At 38.0% G+C, this 23,158-nt stretch overlaps 1 protein-coding gene across 5 annotated transcripts in view; it reads left to right on the forward strand.

Annotated features, from left to right (window-relative positions):
* Window positions 1–4,024: 4,024 nt before the first annotated feature.
* Window positions 4,025–23,158, forward strand: part of PARPBP (PARP1 binding protein) — a 58,021-nt gene continuing 38,887 nt past the window's right edge. For all 5 annotated transcript variants that reach the window (XM_049783168.1, XM_049783165.1, XM_049783170.1 and 2 more), the window contains exons 1-3: window positions 4,025–4,177; window positions 13,689–13,913; window positions 15,889–15,996. In XM_049783168.1, coding sequence (XP_049639125.1) covers window positions 4,025–4,177; window positions 13,689–13,913; window positions 15,889–15,996 — 486 coding nt within the window. The remainder of the gene's footprint in view (window positions 4,178–13,688; window positions 13,914–15,888; window positions 15,997–23,158) is intronic.

The raw sequence follows: 23,158 nt of genomic DNA on the forward strand, positions 1-23,158 counted from the left end.
CCTTTGGTCCTGGATCGGCTGCTTGCAAGGCAAACACCGCTGTGCTATCTCTCCGGGCCCTCCAAATTGTTTTTATGAAGCTAACATCACCTTGATACCAAAACCAGACAGACAGGCTGCAAAAAAAAAAAAAAAAAAAAAAAAAAAAAAAAAAGAAAGAAAGAAAGAAAGAAAGAAAATTACAGACCAATGTCCCTGATGAGCACAGATGCAAAGATCCTCAACAAAATTTTGGTAAATAGGATCCAATGCCTCATCAAAAAGGTCATTCACACTCTGATTACCCTTTGTATCTCTGCAATATCTGTAGTGATGTCCCCCTTTTCAATTCTACTCCTGTTTATCAAATTTCTCTCTCCCACTTTCTTTGTGAGTTTTACTAGTGGTTTATCAGTCTTGTTCATTTTTTGGAGAACCAACTTTTGCTTTTATTGATGTTTCAGCTTGTGTTTTGGATTTCTACTTTATTGATTTCTGTTCTAAGCTTTGTTATTTCCTTCTGTCTACCTATTTTAGGTTCCTTTTGTTGATCATTTTCGAGTTTTATAAGCCTTGTCATTAACTTAGTGCTTCTCAATTATTTTCTGTGATGCCCATTTAGGAAGAAGAAAACATTTTTGCTGCCCCCCCCCCTTGTGCGACTGTAAATAGTATCTTTATTAAAAAAAAAACTTTAGGGGGCCGGAGAGATGGCATGGAGGTAGGGTGTTTGCCTTGCATGCAGAAGAACGGTGGTTCGAATTCGGGTATTCAACATGGTACCCTGATCCTGCCAGGAGGGATTTCTGAGCGTAGAGCCAGGAGTAATCGCTGATCGCTGTTGGGTGTGATCCCAAAATCCAAATAAATAAATAAATAAATGAATAAATAAATAAACTTTAACCTGCAAAACAAAAACATATAATATAATTCGAGCTTATTTTTAATCAGATTAAATGGATTAAGGCTACAATGAGCATGTTTTGCAATGCATAGCTTTTCGAATTGGGATTTGGAGCAGGTCACAGCAACTCTTAGCTCCAGAGACATACAGAGACATAAACATGGGGCTTTGCTTGTTATGACAGTGTTTGCCGAGGTCAAATGCAACCCTCTTTATGTAGCCTCGTGCCTCCCCTATTTGAGAATCACTATATTAACCTATTCATATAGGCCCCTTCTTCCTTCCTGATGTGTGCTTGGAAAGCAATAACTTTTCCTCTCAGTACTGCTTTGCAGTGTTCCATAAATTGTGATAATTTGCGTCTTTATCGTTCTTTGTTTCCAGGAATGTTTTGATTTTCCATCTCTTACCCACTTGATGTTCAGTAGTAAGCTGTTTAATTTCCAGGTGTTAAAGGTTTTCTTTTGTGTCCCTTTGTAGTTCACATCTAATTTCAGTGCCATTTGATCAGTGAAGTTAGTCTGCACGATTTCTATCCGCTTGATTTAATGGCGGTATGGCCAGCATGTAGTCTATCGTGGAGAATCACCCATGTGCATTGGAGAAGAATGTGTATCTAATGTATCTACTAGGTCTCTTTCTTCCATTTCTCTTCTCAGGGCTAATATATTTTTGTTGGATTTCAGTCTGGTTGACTTATAATGGGGTGACAGGGCAGTGTTGAGGTCTCTCACAATTATTGTGTTGCTATTAATATCTTCTTTCAGATTTGTCAACAATTGTATTAAATATTAGGCTGCTCCCTCATTGGGTGTGTATATGTTTAGGAGTCTGATTGTTTCCTGTTGTATGTATTCTTTGACTAGTATGAAATATCTATTTTTGTCCCTTACAACTTTCCTGAGTCTAAAGTTTGCATCATCTGATATTAATATGGCCATTCCAGCTTTTTTAAGGGTGTTGTTTGCTTGGATGATTTTCCTCCAGCCTTTGATTTTGAATGTATGTTTGTTCTGACTATTTAGATGTGTTTCTTGTAGGCAGTAGAATTTGGATTCAGTTTTTTGATCCATTTAGCCACTCTGTGTCTTTTGATTGGTCATGTAGCCCATTGACATTGAGGGAGATAATTGTCATGGGATTAGTGCCATATTTGTGTAGAGGTTTGATGTGTTTTTTGGTCAGTCTTGTCTTATAGTAGACATTTCAGTCATTCTTTGAGGCTGGATTTGTATCTGCAAAGTTTCTGAGCTGTTGTTTATCCATAAAGCTATGTACACTTCCTTCAGATATGAGTCTTTCTGGGTGCAGAATTCTAGGTGAACTATTCATTTTGTTGAGCTTTGTTACTATATTCCATCACTGCCTTCTGGCCTTGAGAGTTTCTTGTGCCATGCCTGCTGTAAATTTTAAGGATGCTCCTTTGAATGTAATTTCTGTTTGTGATCTTGCTGCTTTCAGTATTCTATTCCTATCTTTGGGACTTGTCCTTGTGACTAGGATATGTCTTGGGGTACTTTTCTTTGGGTCTCTTTTATTTGGTACTCTTCTGGCATGCAAGATTTTGTTGCATACACTCTTTCTCTGGGACTTACTCTGAAATGATATATTTGTCTTCTGATTTTTCTGGGTATTTTCTTCTTGGGTGTCTATAACTCCAGTGATTCTTATGTGTTTTTGTTGAGCTTATCAACGACTTCTATTTTCATCTGTTCACATTCTTTGAGCAAGTTTTCCATTGTCTTGATTATTTGTTTTGATTTTTTTTGTTTGTTTTTTTCCAATCTCTTCTGCTGTATGGAAATGTTATGCATCTCATTTTCCAGCTCACTGATTCTATCCTCAGGTGCTGTTACTCTCTTGGAGAGGCTTTCCATTGAGGTTTTCAATTTATCTACTGAGTTTTTCAGACTTGTTATTTCATTTTGTGTTTTTTTTTTATTTTTATCTTCATATTCTTCTGATTCTTTTTTGTGTTTATTTCAACTCTATAACTTGATCTTTGAGTTCTATGAATATCCTCCATATTTCTTCTCTAAGTTCCATATCTGAGACTAACTAGATGGTTGGCTGTTTTGGGGTCATCAGAGTTGCCGTCTTCCTTCTCTATGCAGGTGTTGGCCTGCATTATTTTTTCATTGTCACACTTGAATTGTGGATTTTCCTATGTGTTGTGGTGGTGTTCATTGGCTAGTAGGAGTGCCTGTGATCCTCTGGCTCCACCCTTTGTGGGAAGGACTGCTCTCCTTTGGTGCAGAAGATCCCTTGGGGAACAATGATGGAGAGGATCAAAATCCCAGGCTGCAAGATAGCAGAGAGAAGGCCCAGGACATCTGCATTGTTTCAATCACACAGCAGAAAAATCTGTGTTGAACTTTTTAACATGGCAGAGTGAAAATCATGAGTTAGAACTACGGTACAAGCCCAGCACTGCCCCCAGGTTGGAGCATTGTGATTTTTGAAAAGAACTCAGAGGGATTCGCATATTATTGGGTTTACAGCAAAATTTATTCCAACCAAAATAGACTTAATTAATTTCAGCAAAGGGAGGAGGTTCATGAGCTGAATGCAAGGGGAAGCCAGATACAAGTTTCCAGTTATCCTGTCTTAGTGGGAAGGTCATTGAATTTGCCCAATTTTTCCAACTGAAAGTGGTAACAACATCTGAAAAGTGTCTGTAAGGCAAGCTTTTTGAATCTGATTTTCACTGATGACTGGAAAGGTGAGCAGCCTCAGAATTCCCATGTCATATTGAGCTACATCAAGCTCAGATTCAAAGGGGTGAAAATGGCCATCTTTTTTGGGACATTGTTGGAACAGCGAGAAATAGTATAGACGTTTTTCTGTTGCTATCTATCATTCAGAGTCCCTTATCTCAAAATAGTTTTTTTTAAATATTCATTTGCTAATTCATGTCTAAGTTTTCAGAACTTACTTTGGCTTCAGAAAAGTAAAGCAGAGGAAAATATGATTGACTGAAATTGTATTCTGTTTTCCTAAGTTTAATAAAAAACAATATTGACAAATAGACCACTCATTTGCTACTTATTTTTCCCTAACTCTCCTTTAGTGCACGTGGAAAATGTTAATTTCTAATTAAAAAAAGGCTTTTAACATTGCATTTTGTCCTACTTTCTTAGGATGGCTGTGCTCTGCCAGAAGTCTGTGCTGGATATGATTAAAGAGTTCAGAAGGAATTGGCACACTCTTTGTTACTCTGAGAGAACTACTGTATGTGGGGCAGATGCCATGCTCTTGGCATTGCAGCTTTCTATGGCAGAGAACAATAAACAGGTTGGTAGTCTATTTTCAGTTAACCTTATTATTTCCTTGTGCAATGCTCAGGATAAAATCCAGGGCCTTACACAAGTGTGGTACATACTTGGCTGTTGAGCCAATCCCTGTCTCCAGTTTACCCGTTTTATTTAATTGTTTTTGTTTTTGTTTCTTCTTGCAGTTGAATTTTGGCACATCTGAATAAAAATAATTGTATTAGTTTCTTTGCAATAAATTCCTACCTACAATAGCATCAGTATATTGTTTGTTTTTATAAATGTCAACTTATTATTTTTTTTTTTTTTAGTTTCTGGGCCACACCTGGCAGCATGTAGGGATTTCTCCTGGCTTTGTGTTCAAAATCACTCCTGGGATGCTGGGGATGAACCTAGGTTGGTTGCCTACAAGGCAAATACTCTACCTGCTGTGCTATTGCTTTGGCCTCATAAATGTCTACATTATATGTGGTCAAACAAACAGTTCACAAAGTTTAAGATTAATTTGAAGTTTTAAGGTAATGGTGCTATCATAAGATGATGATAATTTTGTGGGTTTTTTTTTTTTTTTTGGATTGTGGGTCACACCTGGCAGCACCCTGGGGTTACTCCTGGCTCTACACTCAGAAATTGCTCCTGGCAGGCTGGGGGAACCATATGGGATGCCAGGATTTGAACCACTGTCCTGCATGCAAGGCAAATGCCTTACCTCCATGCTATCTCTCTGGCCCCAATAATTTTCTTTTATAAAGCTTCTTTAAAGGATGTTCTGGAATGTGTTCATAAATGATATTTTATTTCATTTCATTTTATTTTTGTTTGTTAGGTTTTTTTTGGGGGGGTCACACCTGGTAGTGCTCAGGGATTACTCCTGGCTCTACGCTCAGAAATCGTTCCTTAGCAGGCTCAGGGGACCATATGGGATGCCGGGATTCGAACCACCGTCCTTCTGCATGTAAGGCAAATGCTTTACCTCCATGTTATCTCTCCGGCCCCCATAAATGATATTTTAATATAGTGAAATAATTTGTGATCATAGTCATAGACAAATGTATTCAGGGGCTATTTCTAGGTCTGGATATAGGCATGCTTGGTGGTGCTTGGTGTAAGCATATGTGTACCATATGTGATGCCTGGGATCCAAACTGGGGTTAGCTGCATGCAAGTTACTTAGTACCTTACCTTCTGTAAACCAAAGAATTTTATGACTGAGTTTATTTTATCTTAAATTTCTTTTTGTTATTTTGGGCCATACCAATGATGCTTACCCCTAGCTCTACACTCAAGAATTACTTCTGGTGGTGCTTGGGGAACCCTCTGGGATGCTGATTATTGAACTAGGTCTACTGCTTGCAAGACAAATGCAATTTGTCTTATCTGACCTTCTATAACTCTGGCTCCCTCATGACTCATTTTAGACTGTGGTGGTAGGTTCATTGTTCCTAAGGCAGGTGGTGAATGGCAATCATTTTGGAAATCTTTGAAACTAAACTGACTCCTTGGTTGTGCTGCATGTAGGCTGAAGTAGTAGGCAAGGCTCATTGGTATATAAAGGAAGGGGAGTTTTGGCATGGGAAGCACTTAAAGGAGAAATGTTGGAGGGCAGAAAAATCAGTTCAGAAGTTTGGAGAGATAGTACAGCGGGTAGAGTATTTGCCTTGTATGGTCAACCCAGGTTTGATCCCTGCTTCTCATTTGGCTCCTGAACACTGCCAGGTGTGTGATCCGTGAGTGCGGAGCCAGGAGTCAGTCCTGAATACCACCGGATATGCTTCCTCTAAAACAAAAATCAAAACAGAAAAAGCATCAAGAAAAGTCAAAATCAAGTTTTGAATTAGGAGACTAAGCTGATTTTTGAAGGTTAGAATTAGTTTTAACAGGTATGTTGAGCAGGATAATGTTCTGATAAGATTTTTTAAAAGTGTTTTCCAGTAATTATACTTTCATATTTCATATGTTAGCAAAATTCCCAGAATCATTAGACACTGACAGATAAGATACTTTCTTATTTTGATAGACTTCCAAAATGAAAATTATTTTAGCACTTGAAGATTAGGAAAATGCTTTTTGTTTATTTGGTTTGCGGCCCCCAGAGATATTCAAGCCTTGGTGGTTTTTTTTTTTTTTTGGTTTTTGGGCCACACCCGGTGACGCTCAGGGGTTACTCCTGGCTATGGACTCAGAAGTTGCTCCTGGCTTGGGGGACCATATGGGACGCCGGGGGATCGAACCGCGGTCCTTCCTAGGCTAGCGCAGGTAAGGCAGGCACCTTACCTTTAGCGCCACCGCCTGGCCCCGGCCTTGGTGCTTTGATAATGGTGGGGAGCATGTGTGCTGTCTGGGACTGAACTCTGGTCAGTCACATTTCTTTTTGTATTGGGGCCACTCCCAGTATTTTCCAGGGGATTTTGTGGTGTTGGAAATTGATATTTGAGTTACTCTATGCAAATAATGTGCCCCAGCCTGTTGAACTTCTCCCCAATCCCAGTAAGTATATCAGTTTGTTTTTTTTTTTTCCATTTTGGGCTACCTCCCAAGCAGTGGTCAGGAAGTCTGGGGGTATCACAGCAGTTCTTGGCCAGTGAGGCTGCCAGTTTCATGTGATGGTCTGAGGATATGATGCTGCTGGGACTATATAGTGCTGGGAGTGGGGTATATCTGAGTCACTGGGGAAGTCCTGCCCCCCTCTCCCTGGGACTATACCCAGTGATGCTTGAGGGACCATATATACTGAAAATAGAACCCAGGTTGCATACTCTAACTGTAGTACTGTCATCTAGCCCCAAGATGCATATGTAAAATGAGATATAGTCTTCCTATGGCTATTGACAGTTTTGTGTATTTAAAGCAGGTTAGGTTAAGGATAAATTCTGAACATAGAAAAATTTACAATTTTTTTAAAAAAAATATGCAATAAAGGGGCCAAAGCAGTGGCACAGTGGTAAGGTGTTTGCCTTGCACGCGACTGACCTAGAATGAACCGTGGTTTCATTCCCTGGCATCCCCAAGCCAGGAGCAATTCTGAGCACAGAGCCAGGAGTCATCCCTGAGCGTCACTGGGTGTGGCCCAAACCCCCCCTCCAAATGCAATATGATTTAGCAGGAATCTTGAAATGAATATAAGAATATTTTATTTTTATGATTATTCTGGGCAGCACCTGGCTATATTCAGGGCTTACTCTGGGCTCTGCTCAAGGATCACTCAGGGCAGGCTCAGGGGAGCTTAGGGGATGCTGCAGGATCAAACCCTGATTGGTCACTTTCCAAGGAAGATATTTTCCCACTATACTGTTTCCCTGGCCCCTACAGATATTGTGTTCTTATCTTTGATTTATTGTCAATGCCAGTGCATACCAATTAATATGCAATCTATTGATAATTAGATTTAATAGATACATAGGCACATCTACATGTGTTCTTAGAATCCTCTGTTCTCCTCTTGCCTCTCATCCCCTAACCTCTTCTGTCAGTTTCAGTGTGCTGAGCACTGGCAAAAGCTTTGGGCTTAGAATGTTAAGCAAAAACATACCTGCCTCCAGCCTTTGTAAGCTTATTGCTTCATCACCAGAAAATAGAGAATCAGACTAGTCTGTGTAAGAATTTAACTATTAGAGGAGCTGTTTGATGTAATGAGACTAGACAATTGACCTGCTTTAAAAGATCAGCTGAGTCTTAAGGAGGAAAGGAACGAACATGGCACAGAAATAGGGCATGAAGGGGATGGAGGAAGACTTGGCTCTGCTGAGTCTCTGTGGCACAAAGTGCAGATAGGGGCTGAGAAAGTCCACATGGGCTAGTGTAGCTGAAGGGGTGGTGGTTTTGTGTCCAACTTTTCTGTTCCTGTTTTTCTGTCTTTCAAACGTAGGACCTCCTGGAAGCCTGGTGGGTCAGTGGTTAGCCCTGGTGAAGCAGTAATGTTTTAGTGCTGGTGCTCAGAGGCTGCCAGTGCCACACCTGGCAGTGTTGGGATAAGGACCAGGCAGTGCCAGGGATCATAATCTCACCACTGGAGTTATTTCCTAGCTTATTCTGCCTCTCTCTCTTTTTTTTTTTTTTTTTTTTGGTTTTTGGGCCACACCCAGCGGTGATCAGGGGTTACTCCTGGCTGTCTGCTCAGAAATAGCTCCTGGCAGGCATGGGGGACCATATGGGACACCGGGATTCGAACCAACCACCTTAGGTCCTGGATCGGCTGCTTGCAAGGCAAACGCCGCTGTGGTATATCTCCGGGCCCTATTCTGCTTCTTTTTATAGTACAATCAATTTTACTAAAGGCACGCATGAGGAGGGGTGATAATAGCAGGACTTCTTTGGCTTTTTTGTTTGTTTGCTCTTGGGCTCACCTGTCTGTTATTAAGAGCTACTCCCTGCTTTGTGCTATCCACATATATATATTTTTTTTTCCACTTTTTTTTTTTTAATTTTGGGCCACACCCGGTGACACTCTCAGGGGTTACTCCTGGCTATGTGCTCAGAAATTGCTCCTGGCCCGGGGGACAATATGGGATGCCGGGGGATCAGATGGCGGTCCATCCTAGGTCAGCTGCATGCAAGGCAAATGCCCTACCACTGCGCCATCGCTCTGGCCCCAAAGATTTCTACACTATAAAACCTCAGAGGCAATTAATGTCCTTAAGTAGACATGCTGCTCTTTTTCCTTTTGATAGCAAAAGTTTGTTAATTAAACAATGTAACTTTAAAAATTTGAATGCTTACTTGGGTAAAATGTGTAAAGTTCCAACTCCTCTGAAGAATTGTAACGCTCAACTTTTCTCATTTAATTCTTGTGAAATGCAATCCATCTTATGTTCATCAGAGAATTAAAGCATTGAATATCTTGAACTTTCTTCAGTTATTGGCCAGCTGGCATGTTTTTCTAGCAAATCATTTTCTGATTTGACCACAGACTCTCAATCAGTTGTTACTGGTTTGAATAATAGGATATGCTGTCATGATGGGCACCTGGTCATGGAAATGAATATTTGGAGTGCATTTTCATTTGGATTTAAAACGTTTTTACAATCCCAGTATAAACACTGCCAATCTAGTAAAACCTCTTCTCACAAGATGAACAGCTTGCATAGTTTAACTGGTTGCTGTCAACACAATGAGAACAAATGGCACATATACATTAGGCAAAAAAAATCCTCATTTATTTTTAATGTGAAGGATCTTCTGCCAAAACCATTTTAGAAATTTCTGAGGTAAAGCAAGTTTTGACACTCTCAGTAACGACATATTTAACAGAAGTAATATTTGGAAATGAGATGATATGTAACTGGTTGGATTGGGAATTAAATATGTAGTTTTTGATGCAATGCTAAAAACTAAAAAAAATATTTTGGATTCTGGGTTGAAATTTTAAAAGGCACTGGTGGTTTTTGTTTATTTGTTTTTCTGATTGTTGAACTATTTTCAGAATATTAATTTTCAGCACTTTCTCTCACCCCCTCTCATTTTTATTGATGTACCCTAATTTATGATACTGTCAGTGATAGCTTATGTATACATCATTCCAAAACAAGAGCATATCATTATCAGGACGCCTGCTTTCCTTAATCAGTGCCCCAGAGAGCCTTTCCCTTCCCCTCCACCCTCCTGGGTAAGCTCAGTTCTGTGGATCTCATCTCCAGTTCCCTTACTTTGTTTCTTTATATATATGAACATATATATATATATATGAGATCATTTCATATCTGTTCCTATCCTTCTGACTAATTCACTCAGTATGATGCCATCTAGTTCCATCTATGTAGAACACTAACATAATGTATTATTTATTTTTCTTTTTGGGCCATACCCAGTGATGCTCAGGGGTTACTCCTGGCTATGCGCTCAGAAATCGCTCGTGGCTTGGGGGACCATATGTGATGCTGGGAATCAAACCAAGGTCCTAGATAGGCTGCGTGCAAGGCAAATGCCCTACAGCCATGCTATTGCTCTGGCCCTCAATTTCACCTTTTCTTATAGCTAAGTGATTTCTTTTTTTAAGGCCAAAGATAATCTGTTTCATTACCTCCATGGATAAGTAGAGTTGGATGTTTTAAGGGCAATTTAGGAGGCTGAAGAGATAGTTCCCAAAACTAGTGTGCATGCTTTGCATGTTGGCACTTTGGGGTCCATTCCTAGCACTACAGGGAGGAACTCTCTCAAGGATTGAGCTGAGAGTAGTACTCCTTAACTTCCAAGTGCCACCCCAAAACAAAACAAGAAAATTAGGAACTTTGTCTTACATTTAGTGGTAATTGAAAAACATTCATTATTGGGAAAGACAGAGATTAAAAAAAGTCAGAGTTTAGGGCCAGAACAATATCACAGTGGGTAGGACATTTGTTTTGCATGCCGCTGACCCAAGTTCAATCCCTGGCATCCCATATGCTCCCCTGAGCCTGCCAAGATTGATTCTTGAATGCACACCAGGAATAATCCCTGAGTGCTTCAGGGTATGGCTCAAAACAACAACAATAGAAGTCAGCTATAGAGAAAGTAGTATTTTATTTTTTAATTATCTATTGAATAAATATGTTATATTTAGAATCAGTTAACTGTAATTCTATTTAAGTAACCCCCACTTTAAATAAAATTAATGGAAAGATGTTGGTATTAACAGATGTTAAGTGTAGAAATGAGCAACACATTTCATAAATCCGAGCACTGATACTTAAAAGTATCTGCTATAGATTCTCAGCACCAGTAATTTTTCTAATTTTCTGGATTCTTACCAGATTTTCCTATGGGTAATATCAAATAGAAATTCTTACAATCCTGGAGATCTGTCTGCTACTTTGTCAACAACCTTTGGATCCTGAAACTTGGCACCCATCACACACATGGTCCTTTGTTTAACTAGTGACTCTATAAATAAAACCCTATTTAATCTCACTGTAGGCCAACACTGTTGCAGAGGATCACCATCAGGATCAACCTAATTTCTCTTGTGATCTACCTATATAGTCCCTCAAAAGGCTTTCACCCCCAATGCAGCCTGCATTTTATATTTTCAATTGAGCATGGCCCCCAAAATCCAGGATTTCACAAATTCAAGACCAAAATTTCACTGAAGAATATCCTCATAGTGACTAAGGTACTCTTCCATAAAATTGAATTCCGCAAAAAAGGATGAGAGAGGGAGAGGGAGGGGGGAGAGAGACAGAGAGAGAGAGAGAGAGAGAGAGAGAGAGAGAGAGAGAGAGAGAGAGAGAGAGAGAGAGAGAGAGAGAGAGAGAAGAGAGGTCAGGAGGAAAACTGGGGACATTGGTGGCAGGGAATGTGCACTGGTGAAGAGCATTGTACATTGTATTTAAGTCATATCTGTATGTAACTTAACTGTGAACAACTTTGTAATTGTGTATCATAGCAATTCAATTAAAATTTATTTAAAAAAATAGCATCTTTCTCAGGTTGCACTGGAAACTAGCAACTTTTTTAATTTGGATTTTACTTGGAGGTGCTCAATGCTTATTCTTTTTTTTTTTTTTTTGGTTTTTGGGTCACACCCAGCGGTGCTCAGGAGTTACTCCTGGCTGTCTGCTCAGAAATAGCTCCTGGCAGGCACAGGGGACCTTATGGGACACTGGGATTCAAACCAACCACCTTTGGTCCTGGATCGGCTGCTTGCAAGGCAAACACAGCTGTGCTATCTCTCCGGGCTCAATGCTTATTCTTGTCTCAGTTCTCTGAGATCATTCCTAGTGGTGCTGGGGGGAATGTGGTACTAGGGCTAGGTCCATATAAGGTAAGTCCTTACTAGCTAGCTCTTCTATCTCTGGCCCTAGAATTAGGACTGGCATTTTGAGGAAGGTGCTGTTATTATCTATGATATTATGTATGATCAGAATGAAGTCAATTAAAAAAATAAGTGGAGACTAAAGGAGAGAAAAATATTCAACATTTTTGCCTGATTAGTAACATCTGACAACTTATAGAAAAAGAGCTTGTTTTTGACATTTTGACACCTGTTTATTATAGTTTAATGTGTCTGTGAGCAGGAAAGAATCAGTCTCTCTGACCTAAGATTTTAGCACTGATATTGTGCTTTCCCTGAAATAGTAATTAAATGAAATAGTATTTTAAAGTTTAACCTTGATAAATTTATGATTTGAAAGACTAACACTAGGAATTGTATGTTGGAATTCAGTTGTATTGACTATTTCAAAGAAAAGATAAAAAATACGTTAGCTGAAAGGACTAAAAGGAATTAAATATTGACACAATCATATATTCTCCCAATCAGTAGCATCTAACTACAGCTCACTGTCCCTCAGTTCCCCACTTTGTGAATAAGACAGTCACTAAATATTTGCCAATATTGTCATGTACAAACTTGTCATAATAATTTTTATTAATGCAATGAAAATAAGTTTCTTTTATATCTGCTTGTAACATTCTATAGCTCAACTTGAGTATATTTTCTAAGTTCAGATGAATTAAAATATAGTTACAACTCAATCTGAAATGGCCAAAAGGCACATTAAAAACTATTCCACATTAGTCATTATCAGGGAGATGCAAATAAAAAAAACAATTGATATTATTTCTTACCACAGAGACATCATAACAGAATAAGAATAACTAGGGCTGATGTGGAATGCAGGAAGAAAGGAACTTTCATTTACTGCTGGTGGGAATGGAGACAGGTCCAGCGTTTTGAGAAAACAATGTGGATATTCTTTAAAAACTAGAAATTGAGTATCCTTTTGATCCAGCATAATTAATGCTCCTGGGATTTTACCCTAGAGACCCCAAAAAAACACAATGCAGAAGGCATCTGCACTCCTTTGTTTATTGCAGCATTATTCACAATAACCAGAATCTGGAAACAACCCAAATGTCCAAGAGCAGATATGGATAAAGAAATGGTTACATCTGCACAATGGAGTATTATGCAGCTTTTATGAAAAATGAAGTTATGAGATTTGCTTATACATGGATTACAAGGGAGAACGTTATGTTGAGTGAAATGAGTCAGAGGGAGAGGCATAGAAAAGAATGATTACACTCTTTTGTGGGATACAAAAAGATAGTCTGGCAATAGTGAGACTAGAGTATCTTGAAATGAAGGCTGGAAGGATCAACAAGTAGGTAGGAAGTTTGCCACAAGGGGAAGGGACAAGATAGGATAGAGAAGGGTTCGCTGTAACAATGATAGTTTGAAATGATCACTTCGGACAAGACTGGGTGCTGAAAGCGGGTAAAGTCATATTTGTGTACTCCTTCAATAACATTACAAACCAGCATCTAAAAGAAAGCAAGAGAGAGAAAGAAAATATGTGAGCGAAAGAGAAAAATCTGCCATAAGGCAGGCAGAGGGGAGAGCAGGTGGGAACTGGAGTTATTGGTTGTAGGAAATGTGCATAGCTGAAGGGATGGGTGTTGGACATTGTATGACTGAAAGTCAATTATGAACAACTTTGTAACTATCTCATGCTGATTCAATTTAAAAATATATAAAGAAGAAAATAATCTAGTTTGCTCAGGGGTAAATTGATGATATTCTGGCACCAACTTTTAATGTTTGTCATTATATCTTTCAGCACAGGGGAGAATTTGCAGTCTCTTTCAGTGATGTCTTATTAACCTGGAAATACTTATTACATGATAAATTGAGCATGCCAATTGAAGATATGGAAGTGGTTGACCGTTATGAGGATATTAGAAGGACCTATGATGAATTTTTAAAAAAAAGTAACATGTTAGATCTGATTGATGTTTATAGTGCTATGATTTCTAACTGTGAAATTAATGTCAGCATATCTCCAGTAAGTATGTTAACAAAATAATTTTTAAATTAAAATTGAGGTAAATTAATTTTTGTTTTTAACTATAAGGCCACTATTTATAATAATTTGATAAACTTTTGCTTTCCAGGTCATGTTATAAATGGAAAATTTAGTTACCTGAAATGTAGTAATTACTTGAAAGAAAGGATTTGGTGGTAAAGTTTGTTTCAGTTTTGTTACTGCATATATTCACGTATAAGCTGAGTTTTTCCGGCACAAAATTTGACAAAATACCGGAACTCGGCTTATACTTTGGTCATATAGGTTATTTGATTCGGTGCACACCCACCGAATCAAATGCACATAGTTTTCTGCAGTTTGCTGGAGGCCAGTGCTTCAGGTCAGTCCATAAGTAGCGGTGGGGCTGAAGAGGTAGGTGACTGAATTGAACTGTATGCCACTGAACTATTTAACCCCAATATTCTGCGCTTTGTATGAGACCGACAGCATTGATGATGATATCTGCGAACTCAGTGATGATGACAATGTCTATGCTGATACCTCACATCAGATACAGCTGAAGTTCTGTTTGGACATACAGATTATGATGATGATGAGGAATCCAGTTTTGAAGGATTTTAACCTATGTGATTTAGCTTGATTACCTATTAAGCTATGGTTTTCTGCACTTCATTTAGTTTTAAACTTATTGTTGCTAGCTTACAGTTTTTCTTTAGCAATAATATATTTACATTTTTTTTTCTCTTTGGGGTGGGGCAGGGTACTTCCAATGGTCCTCAGGGTCTCCCCAGTGATTCTCAGTGAGTTGGGCTGTTGGGTGCATTCCAGGCAAGTGCCCTAAACAAGGTTTTTTTTTTTTTTTTTTTTTTTTTTCATAGACACAGTAAACATTGGGGAAATTAGAAAGGAAATTTCTTTGGCCTAAGGTACATAGGGTGTCTCCACCCATGAAGCATGCTGTCATAAGACTGTCATAAGACTGACTACAGACTCCAGGCATGTTGGTTGTCCTACCCCGAGGTCTTTCTTTCTTTCTTTTTTTGGAGGGTTTGTCAAGTGAAGCAGTGGGAATGGAGAAGGAACAGAGAAATCTGTAACTGGCTGTGTGATCAATTAATTATAAACACCACTGCACTCGGACAGCCCGAGGTCTGTCTTTATGGTTCTAGGAGAGACTCCGTTCAGTTGTGGTTGTCAAAGTCAGTCTTCTTTAATTAGAGATCTTGTTTTTTGCACAGATTTTAGGATGGAGTATCTTCTGATTTTATCTTATTCGGTGGTGAGGTAGGCACCCTGCCCTTAGATCGAGTTGTTTTCTTATTGTCAGGGTATCATATGAACCTACCGTGGAGCTAGTCGGTGCCAGAGTGGTATTAGGGTTTCCCCCAGGGTGAGTTTGATTACTGGTGCTGGTGCAGAAAACTATGCCAGTTCTAATGTTGGGATAAGGTGTTTGTTGTAGATGGTCGAAGTCCAATTGATTGAAGCCTAAGTCAAGTTTTGTGTGGTCTGTTTTTGACTTTTTCTGAGGTCCACAACTGGCACTTAGGGGTTACTCCTGGCTCTATGCTCAGAAATTGCTCCTGGGACATTGAACCTAGTTTGGTCCTGTTTGTCGCATGAAAGGCAAACACCCTACCTCTGTGCTATCGCTCCATCCTCCCTTCCTTTTTTTTTTTTTTTATTTAAATGTAAAACTATAGTGGTGCTTTTGAAAAGATTGAAGATTTTTGTTATGAAGTCGGCTTTTATGTGATTGTCAACAGAGATTAGGTTAGGCAACATTTGAAGTATTGAAAGTAGAGGGAAGCGATCTAAACTTAGTTATGATCAGGATTTATGAAGTTGTGCAAAATTGTGTAGACTCTCATCATATTTCACTTTGGAATTTATTTTACATTAGAATGTTTTTTGCTTTTTAAGTTTTACATTAGAATTAAGTTTGAAATAACTTTAGTAAGGCAAATTTGATAGTGGTATCTTTGTTTCCTAGAGTCAACTGGTAGATTTCCTGTCTGGAAGACAGTTCGTGGTAAATGATGAAACTAATCCTTATGTATCTATATCACCGAAGAGTAAACACAGCCACAATAATGAGAAGGTAACAAATGTAACAAATGAATGGGAAATAAATTGAGTAAATTAAAATTTAGGGAATGATCTCCTTCAAACCACTATGAATTAGATGGTTACTTTATTCTAATTACTACTTTTATTACATATTCCTGGTTTTGTGCACAGGGATTACTTCTGGCAGGCTTGGGGGGGACTATATGTGGTGTCAGGGAGAGAACACAGAACGACCACATGCAAGGCAAGTGTCCTTCCTGTTTGGGGGCTAAGATGTGCAAAAAAAGACTTCACACTGCAGATAAGAAAAGTAGTTGAAGATCTAGATTGTCAGAATTCTTTGCTTTAAATTATTATAAAAATTGATTTAAATTATTGTATGTGTTTCTGAAATGCTTTACTATACCTTTTCAAAATAAGTTGTCATACAATAATCACAAACAAACTGCTAAAATTCTTAACATTTATGGATTCCTTCATAGGCACTTTGTGTCCCTAATTTCCCCCCTTCACCTGACAACCTCAGATCTCAAAATATAGAGGTTGCTCTTGTTCATTTCCATGGTTTGTGCCTCACCTTTGTAATTTTGATAGAAGCATGCATATTTAGTAGAATCACTACTAATGAAAGTTTAAAATTCTTGGTAAATAGTAAATTTATATTTGATATTTTTAGTTTTTTAAATGTGTTTGCATGTGTGTATATATGTATTTGGGTCACATCTGACTATAATCATGGTTCCTCTTATCTCTGCACTCAGGAATTACTTCTGATAGCACTTGAGGGACAAAATGGGATGCTGGGGATTATTATATGGCTGCATGCAAGGCAAGCTCCTTACCCCTTATGCCATTGTTCTAATGCCTGATGTCTTTCTTTTTAATTCCTGTTTGGGGACCACTTGGCAGTTCTTAGGGACTATTTCTGACTGACTTGGCAATGCTTAGGTGACTGAAGGGTACTGGAAATCAAACTGGGATCACACTATGTACAAGGCAAGTGCCTTATCTCTCCAGCCTCATTCTACATATTGGGACAGGACGCATGCCTCTGGCTCAGTGCTTAGGGGCCACTCCTGACAGTGCTCAGGGGACTGTAGTGGGGATTCAAGCCAGAATCATAGCTATAGCCACAAGCTAGTCAAGAGTCTTAACCTTTTAACTATCTTCCTTGGCCTAATCAATGTATTTTTAAAGTATGGCTCATGAGAGACCTAGAATATATCTTCCAAAACAAATCTTTCAGTAAACATTGATAAGATAGATTTTTCCCATTAAACCCATGTTATACATATCTAACTTTTACAAATATTTTTGTCAAAGCCCTGAAATAAATGTGTACCTTTTATATACATATGCTATGTTTCTGTCTATTTCAAAGTGATTTGCCTTCATCATGATGCTTTTTGTTGTTGTTTATCATTGGTTTGGTGCCACATCTGACAGTGCTCAGGGCTTTCTCCTTGCTCTGTACCTAGGAATTACTCCTGGTAATGCTTAATGGGATATGGGATATGGAATGCTGGGGATCACTTCTGTGTCTTCAGCAAGCACTATACTTGTTTTCTAAATTTTTTTCAGCATGTCATTTTCTGAACCTGAGGCTATCTATATACATACATATGCATATGTATATATACATGCATACATACATACATATACATGTATGTATGTATAAGAAAAGTTAATCAGAGATAGCACAGATGGTAAGGAGCTGAGTTGGTTTGATCCCTGGTTTCACATATGGCCCCTGAACACAGGGTCAGGAATGATCCCTGAGCATAGAGCACAGGGTTTAGCTCTGTGCTCAGCCACATGTGGCATAAAAAAAATTAAAAAAAAAAAAGGAAAATACTTAAGCAGATGAATAGCTAAAGAAACTATGGTACATATACACAAATGAATATTATGTAGCCCTCAGGAGCGATGAAGTCATGAACTTTTCCTGTACATGGATGGACTTGAAATCTATTATACTGAGTGAAATAAGTCAGAGGGAGAGAGATAGATACAGAATAGTGTCACTCATCTATGAGTTGTTTTTTTGTTTGTTTTTTTTGATGGGGGAGGTTGGGTCACATCCAGCAGAGCTCAGAGGTTACTCCTGGCTCTACGCTCCTGGTGGACTTGGGGGACCATATGGGATGCCAGGATTCAAACCACCATCCTTGTGCATGCAAAGCAAATAAATGCCTTACCTCCATGCTATCTCTCCAGCTCCTCATCTATGTGTTTTAAGAAAAATAAGCCCAGAGACAATAGAGACCAGGGCTGGAAGGACCGGCTCATGATATGAAGCTTACTACAAAGAATGGTGAGTGCAGTTAGAGAAATAACCACACTGACAACTGTGGTGACAATATTAATGAGTGAAAGAAGTAGAATGCCTGTCTTGAATACAGGTGCGGGGTAGGGAAGTTGGGACATTAGTAATGGGAATGTTTCATTAGTGAAGAGGGGTATCATTTTTATGACTGAAACCCAACTACAATCATGTTTGTAATCAAGGTGTTTAAATAAAGATAATATTAGGGTTGGGAAGGTGGCGCTAGAGGTAAGGTGTCTGCCTTGCAAGCGCAAGTGTAGGATGGACCGCGGTTTGATAACCTGGTGTCCCATATGGTCCCCCCAAGCCAGGGGCAATTTCTGAGCGCATAGCCAGGAATAACCCCTGAGCGTCAAATGGGTGTGGTCTAAAAACCAAAAAGATAATATTAAAAAAATGAAGATAAAAAGGAAAATGAAACAAGAGAGAATTCTATCTTTTACTATTGCCCATAATAAAATTTTTTTCTGTTTGTCTACCTAACAAGTTGTGTGTGTTTTTAAATTTTGTTCTAGCATTTCCACCCCTTTTATTTCTTTTTTATTTCATAAAATGATGTCTTACTGAAATTATTTAAATTGTCTAGTAATAAGTTGGAAATTATACCTAAAAGTTTACTTCTATTAAGATTTAAATTCTTGTGACTTTTTTTAAAATAACTTTTATTTAGGCACTATGATTACAAAAATGTTTATAGTTGGCTTTTGGTCATTGGATGTACACCACCCTTCACCAGTGTAACTTTCCTACCACCATTGTTTCCCATCTCCCTCCTCCTCCACCTCTGCCTGTCTCTGGACAGGCATTCTATTTCTCTTTTACTTTCATTGTCATTGTAGTTTTTAGTGTAGTTATTTTTCTAATTGTGCTCACCACTCTGTGGTAAGTTTTATGTTATTGACTCGTCCTTTATGGCCCTCATCTCTATTGTCTCCATATTTTTACAATAATGTCTTTTCTTTTTCTTAAGTTCCATAGATGAGTGAGACTGTGCCTATCTCTCTGACTTTTTTCACTCAGCATAATAGTTTTCATGTCAGTCATGTATAGGAAAATTTCATGACTACATTTTTTCTGATGGCTTCATAGTATTCCATTGTGTATATATATACCACAGTTTCTTTAACCACTCATCTATTGTTGGGCATCTGAGTTGTTTTCAGATTCTGGCTATTGCAAATAGTGTTGCAATGAATATTGTCTTTTTTGTGTTTTGTTTTATGTTCCTAGGTTATATCCCTAGGAGTGGTATAGCTGGATCACACGGGTGCTCAATTTCTAGGTTTTTGAGGAGTCTCCATATTGTTTTCCATAAAGGCTGGACTAGATGGCATTCCCATCAGCAGTGAATGAGAATTCCTTTCGCCCCACATCCCCGCCAGCACTGATTATTCTTGTTCTTTGTGATATGTGCCAGTCTCTGTGGTGTGAGATGTTAATTTTGTAACCTGCCACTTTGCTATACAAATATATTGTTTCTAGAAGCTTTTTTGGTTGAGCCTGTAGGGTTTTCTAAATCATGTCATCTGCAAACAGTGAGAGCTTGACTTCTTCCTTTCCTATTTGGATCCCCTTGATATCTTTATCTTGTCTAATTGATATAGCAAGTACTGCCAGTATTGTGTTGAAAAGGAATGGTGAGAAAGGATAGCCTTTTTTGTGTCAGATTTAGAGGAAAGACTGAATTATTTTCCATTCAGTATAATATTTGCCATGGGTTTGTAGCAAGTAGAAAACACCACATTCCAACTGTGACCATGGAGATTAACTGCTTGCAACTTTAAAACTGATGTTTAGCTTTCATTTTGCATTATTTCAAGGTATACAAAACAAGTTGTCCTGATTGCCTCATTACTCTACTTTGGTGATTCAACTTTTTCTTTATTGTCAGCAAAGATTTCTGAGTGTGATTCTTTGAGTTTGTGCATATGCCATTTTCCCAAACCATTTGTCAAATAGTCTTAAGCTTGTATTAGGGTAGCTGTTGGATCAGTTATTTCTTTAGTTTGCAGAATAGTAAATTTCTAACCCAATCATGTCTTTATTGTGTTAATTATCATTTCTCGGTGGAAAAAAGAGTATCTCACCAAGAGAAAGTTTCTTTATAGCAGTTTTTAATATTGTTTCTCCTTATTGTTTTAGGAGAGTTAGGAGATAGGAGAGTTAGAAGTTGAGGTGATAGTTACTTAGAAAAAGCAATTTAAATACTTATCTTATATATTAACATGGATTTTTATGTATTTGAAGTTTTAAAATCTATTCCATTCATTAAACATTGATGGGTCAATAGAAGAATTCTTTATGTTCCTTATATATGCCCATGACTGTTAGACTGTTGAATATTTAAAAGTCTCTTTTCAGTGGTAGAAAATATCCTAAGCCCCATTTTTGTGTTTCTTGCTGAGACCTGGTTCCTTTTAGTGATTTTAGTGATTTAGTGATTATTTTTTGCTTGGAATTCTTTTTTTTAAGTGAATAATTTTGGTTTTATTAAAATTTTACTTTATTTACTTTATTCAATTTTACTTTATTGCCATTCATTTGAAAATGTAGGAGAAGAACCCCTGCTTGGATTATGTTCTTTTTCTTTTCTTTTCTTTCCTTTTCTTTTTTTTTTTTTTTTGATTTTTGGGCCCAGTGATGCTCAGGGGTTACTCCTGTCTATGCTTTCAGAAATCACTCCTGCCTTGGGGGACCAGATGGGAAATTTCACTTAAATAATTTTTTCCTCCTGACCCATATTTTGACAGAAGTTTTACCAAATTTTCTGGTCTCAGTGATTTAAGGAGTACATTAATATTTCAATAAATTACTTAGAGAAATTTTTTTCTCTTTGATCTTTCAGAGGGAAATAACAGTTATTATTGTGCCTTTTAATTAAGAGGACCGACTAATTTAGATATACAAAAAGGCGGAAACTTAAGAAATTTTGGCATACAGATTTGATACTGTTCTTAAACAGTATATTCATGACAAAGTGTTTTGACATATATTTAGAAGCAAATGGGGGCATTGTATGCTTATAGCTACCTGGTATAAAAAGCAAAAAGAATTGTTTTGTGTTGATCTCCTACTTCATCCATTTTTTTTATTTTATGGGTCACATCTTGCCATTAGTTCTTAGTTTGGAGGACGCAGCACACCCTCACCATCACTGCAGGATTTTTTTTTCAGGCTCTATAGGGCAGGAGCTTTTTAATTTTTAACTTTCTTTTTTTTTAATTTTTTATTTTTAATTATGTGAACAATGATGCAAAGAAAGAGGACAAGGTAAAGTTACAGTGATAGGACAATTACCCAAAAACAAAGTTCTCAGAAGAAATTCCCCTGCTGACACCCCAATTTTAAACTTACAATCAAAGAACGATAAAACAAAACCCATGTACAATTACTTTGTCCCCCAAGACCCCAGGTTGCAGTACATTATAAATTTTCCTAGAGGTACACAAAGCAATCTATAGCCATACAATTTATGTAACTCCTTAAACTTGAAGACATAGTAGATTTTTACATTTCCATGCACTTGCATATTAGTTCAATTCAACCTAAAAAGTTTAAGTGGGTTTTTTTTTTTAAGGTTTAGAGTCAAAGGAACACAGTAAAAACGGTGTTAGAGTGGCAATTATCGTTTGCATAGGCCCACCAAAGTTTGGGGGACATGTAAAGGAAAAACCTTGGCCTAAATACAAGGAGACCCTACCCCTGAAGTTTCCTGACTTACGACCAATTCTAGGCTTCAGGCAAACTTGTTTGTTCAATCCAGGTCATTGTCTGTAGTGCCAATACAGTTTTATTTTTCACACAGACTCTGTTGTTGGTATCATATTTCTGTATTGAAGATCCTGGAATCTGTATATCCTACATTGAAGTCAAGATGGTATGGAGCGTTTTCTAATTTCAACTCACAATTAAAGGGCAATGCAGAAAGCCCTGTCCAGTACACAGGTCCTTGTTGTTGTTGTTTAAATCTTCTCAGTGTTAAGGGAAGACTTTTTTGAGTAAATCGATGTCAGAGCAGCAATAGGGTCTTCCCTGGTAGAGGATTGCTTCCAGGTGATGTCATAGACAACTTTGGATGCTTCATAGATGGCTTCCCTAGTTCTGGGGTGAATGGAGAATGCCCAAACCTCACTCAAAATGGCAAAATGCAATATGTGTTTCTTATATAATTGTTAAAATTATATGTTTTTGTGTGAGTGTTTGCCTGTTTTGGCAGGTCATTGTGTGGTGTGGCTCTCTGACTTTCAAAGTTTAAAATTTGGCTCTTTGTGTCACACTTGTTCACCACACCTGGATTAGATTTTTTTTTTGAAGACCAAGTAGCTTGACTTCTTCCTTTCCTATCTTAATTACCTTGGTATCTTTTTCTTGCCTAATTGCTATAGCAAGTACTTCCAGTGCTATGTTGAATAGGAGTGGTGAGAGAGGACAGCCTTGTCTTGTGCCAGAATTTAGAGGAAAGGCTTTCAGTTTTTCTCCATTGAGGACAATAATTGCCACTGGCTTGTGGTAGATGGCCTTAACTATATTGAGAAAGGTTCCTTCCATTCCCATCTTGCTGAGAGTTTTGATCAAAAATGGGTGTTGGACCTTATCAAATGCTTTCTCTGCATCTATTGATATGATCATGTGTTTTTTATTTTTCTTGTTGTTGATGTTGTGTATTATGTTGATAGATTTATGGATGTTAAACCATCCTTGCATTCCTGGGTTGAAACCTACTTGATCGTAGTGGATGATCTTAATGAGTCATTGAATCCTATTTGGCAGGATTTTGTTGAGGATCTTTACATCTGTATTCATCAGCGATATTGGTCTGTAATTTTCTTTTTTCGTAGCATCTCTGTCTGGTTTAGTTATCAAGGTT

This window comes from Suncus etruscus, chromosome 11, assembly GCF_024139225.1.
Source record: "Suncus etruscus isolate mSunEtr1 chromosome 11, mSunEtr1.pri.cur, whole genome shotgun sequence".
Taxonomy (NCBI): Eukaryota; Metazoa; Chordata; class Mammalia; order Eulipotyphla; family Soricidae; genus Suncus; species Suncus etruscus.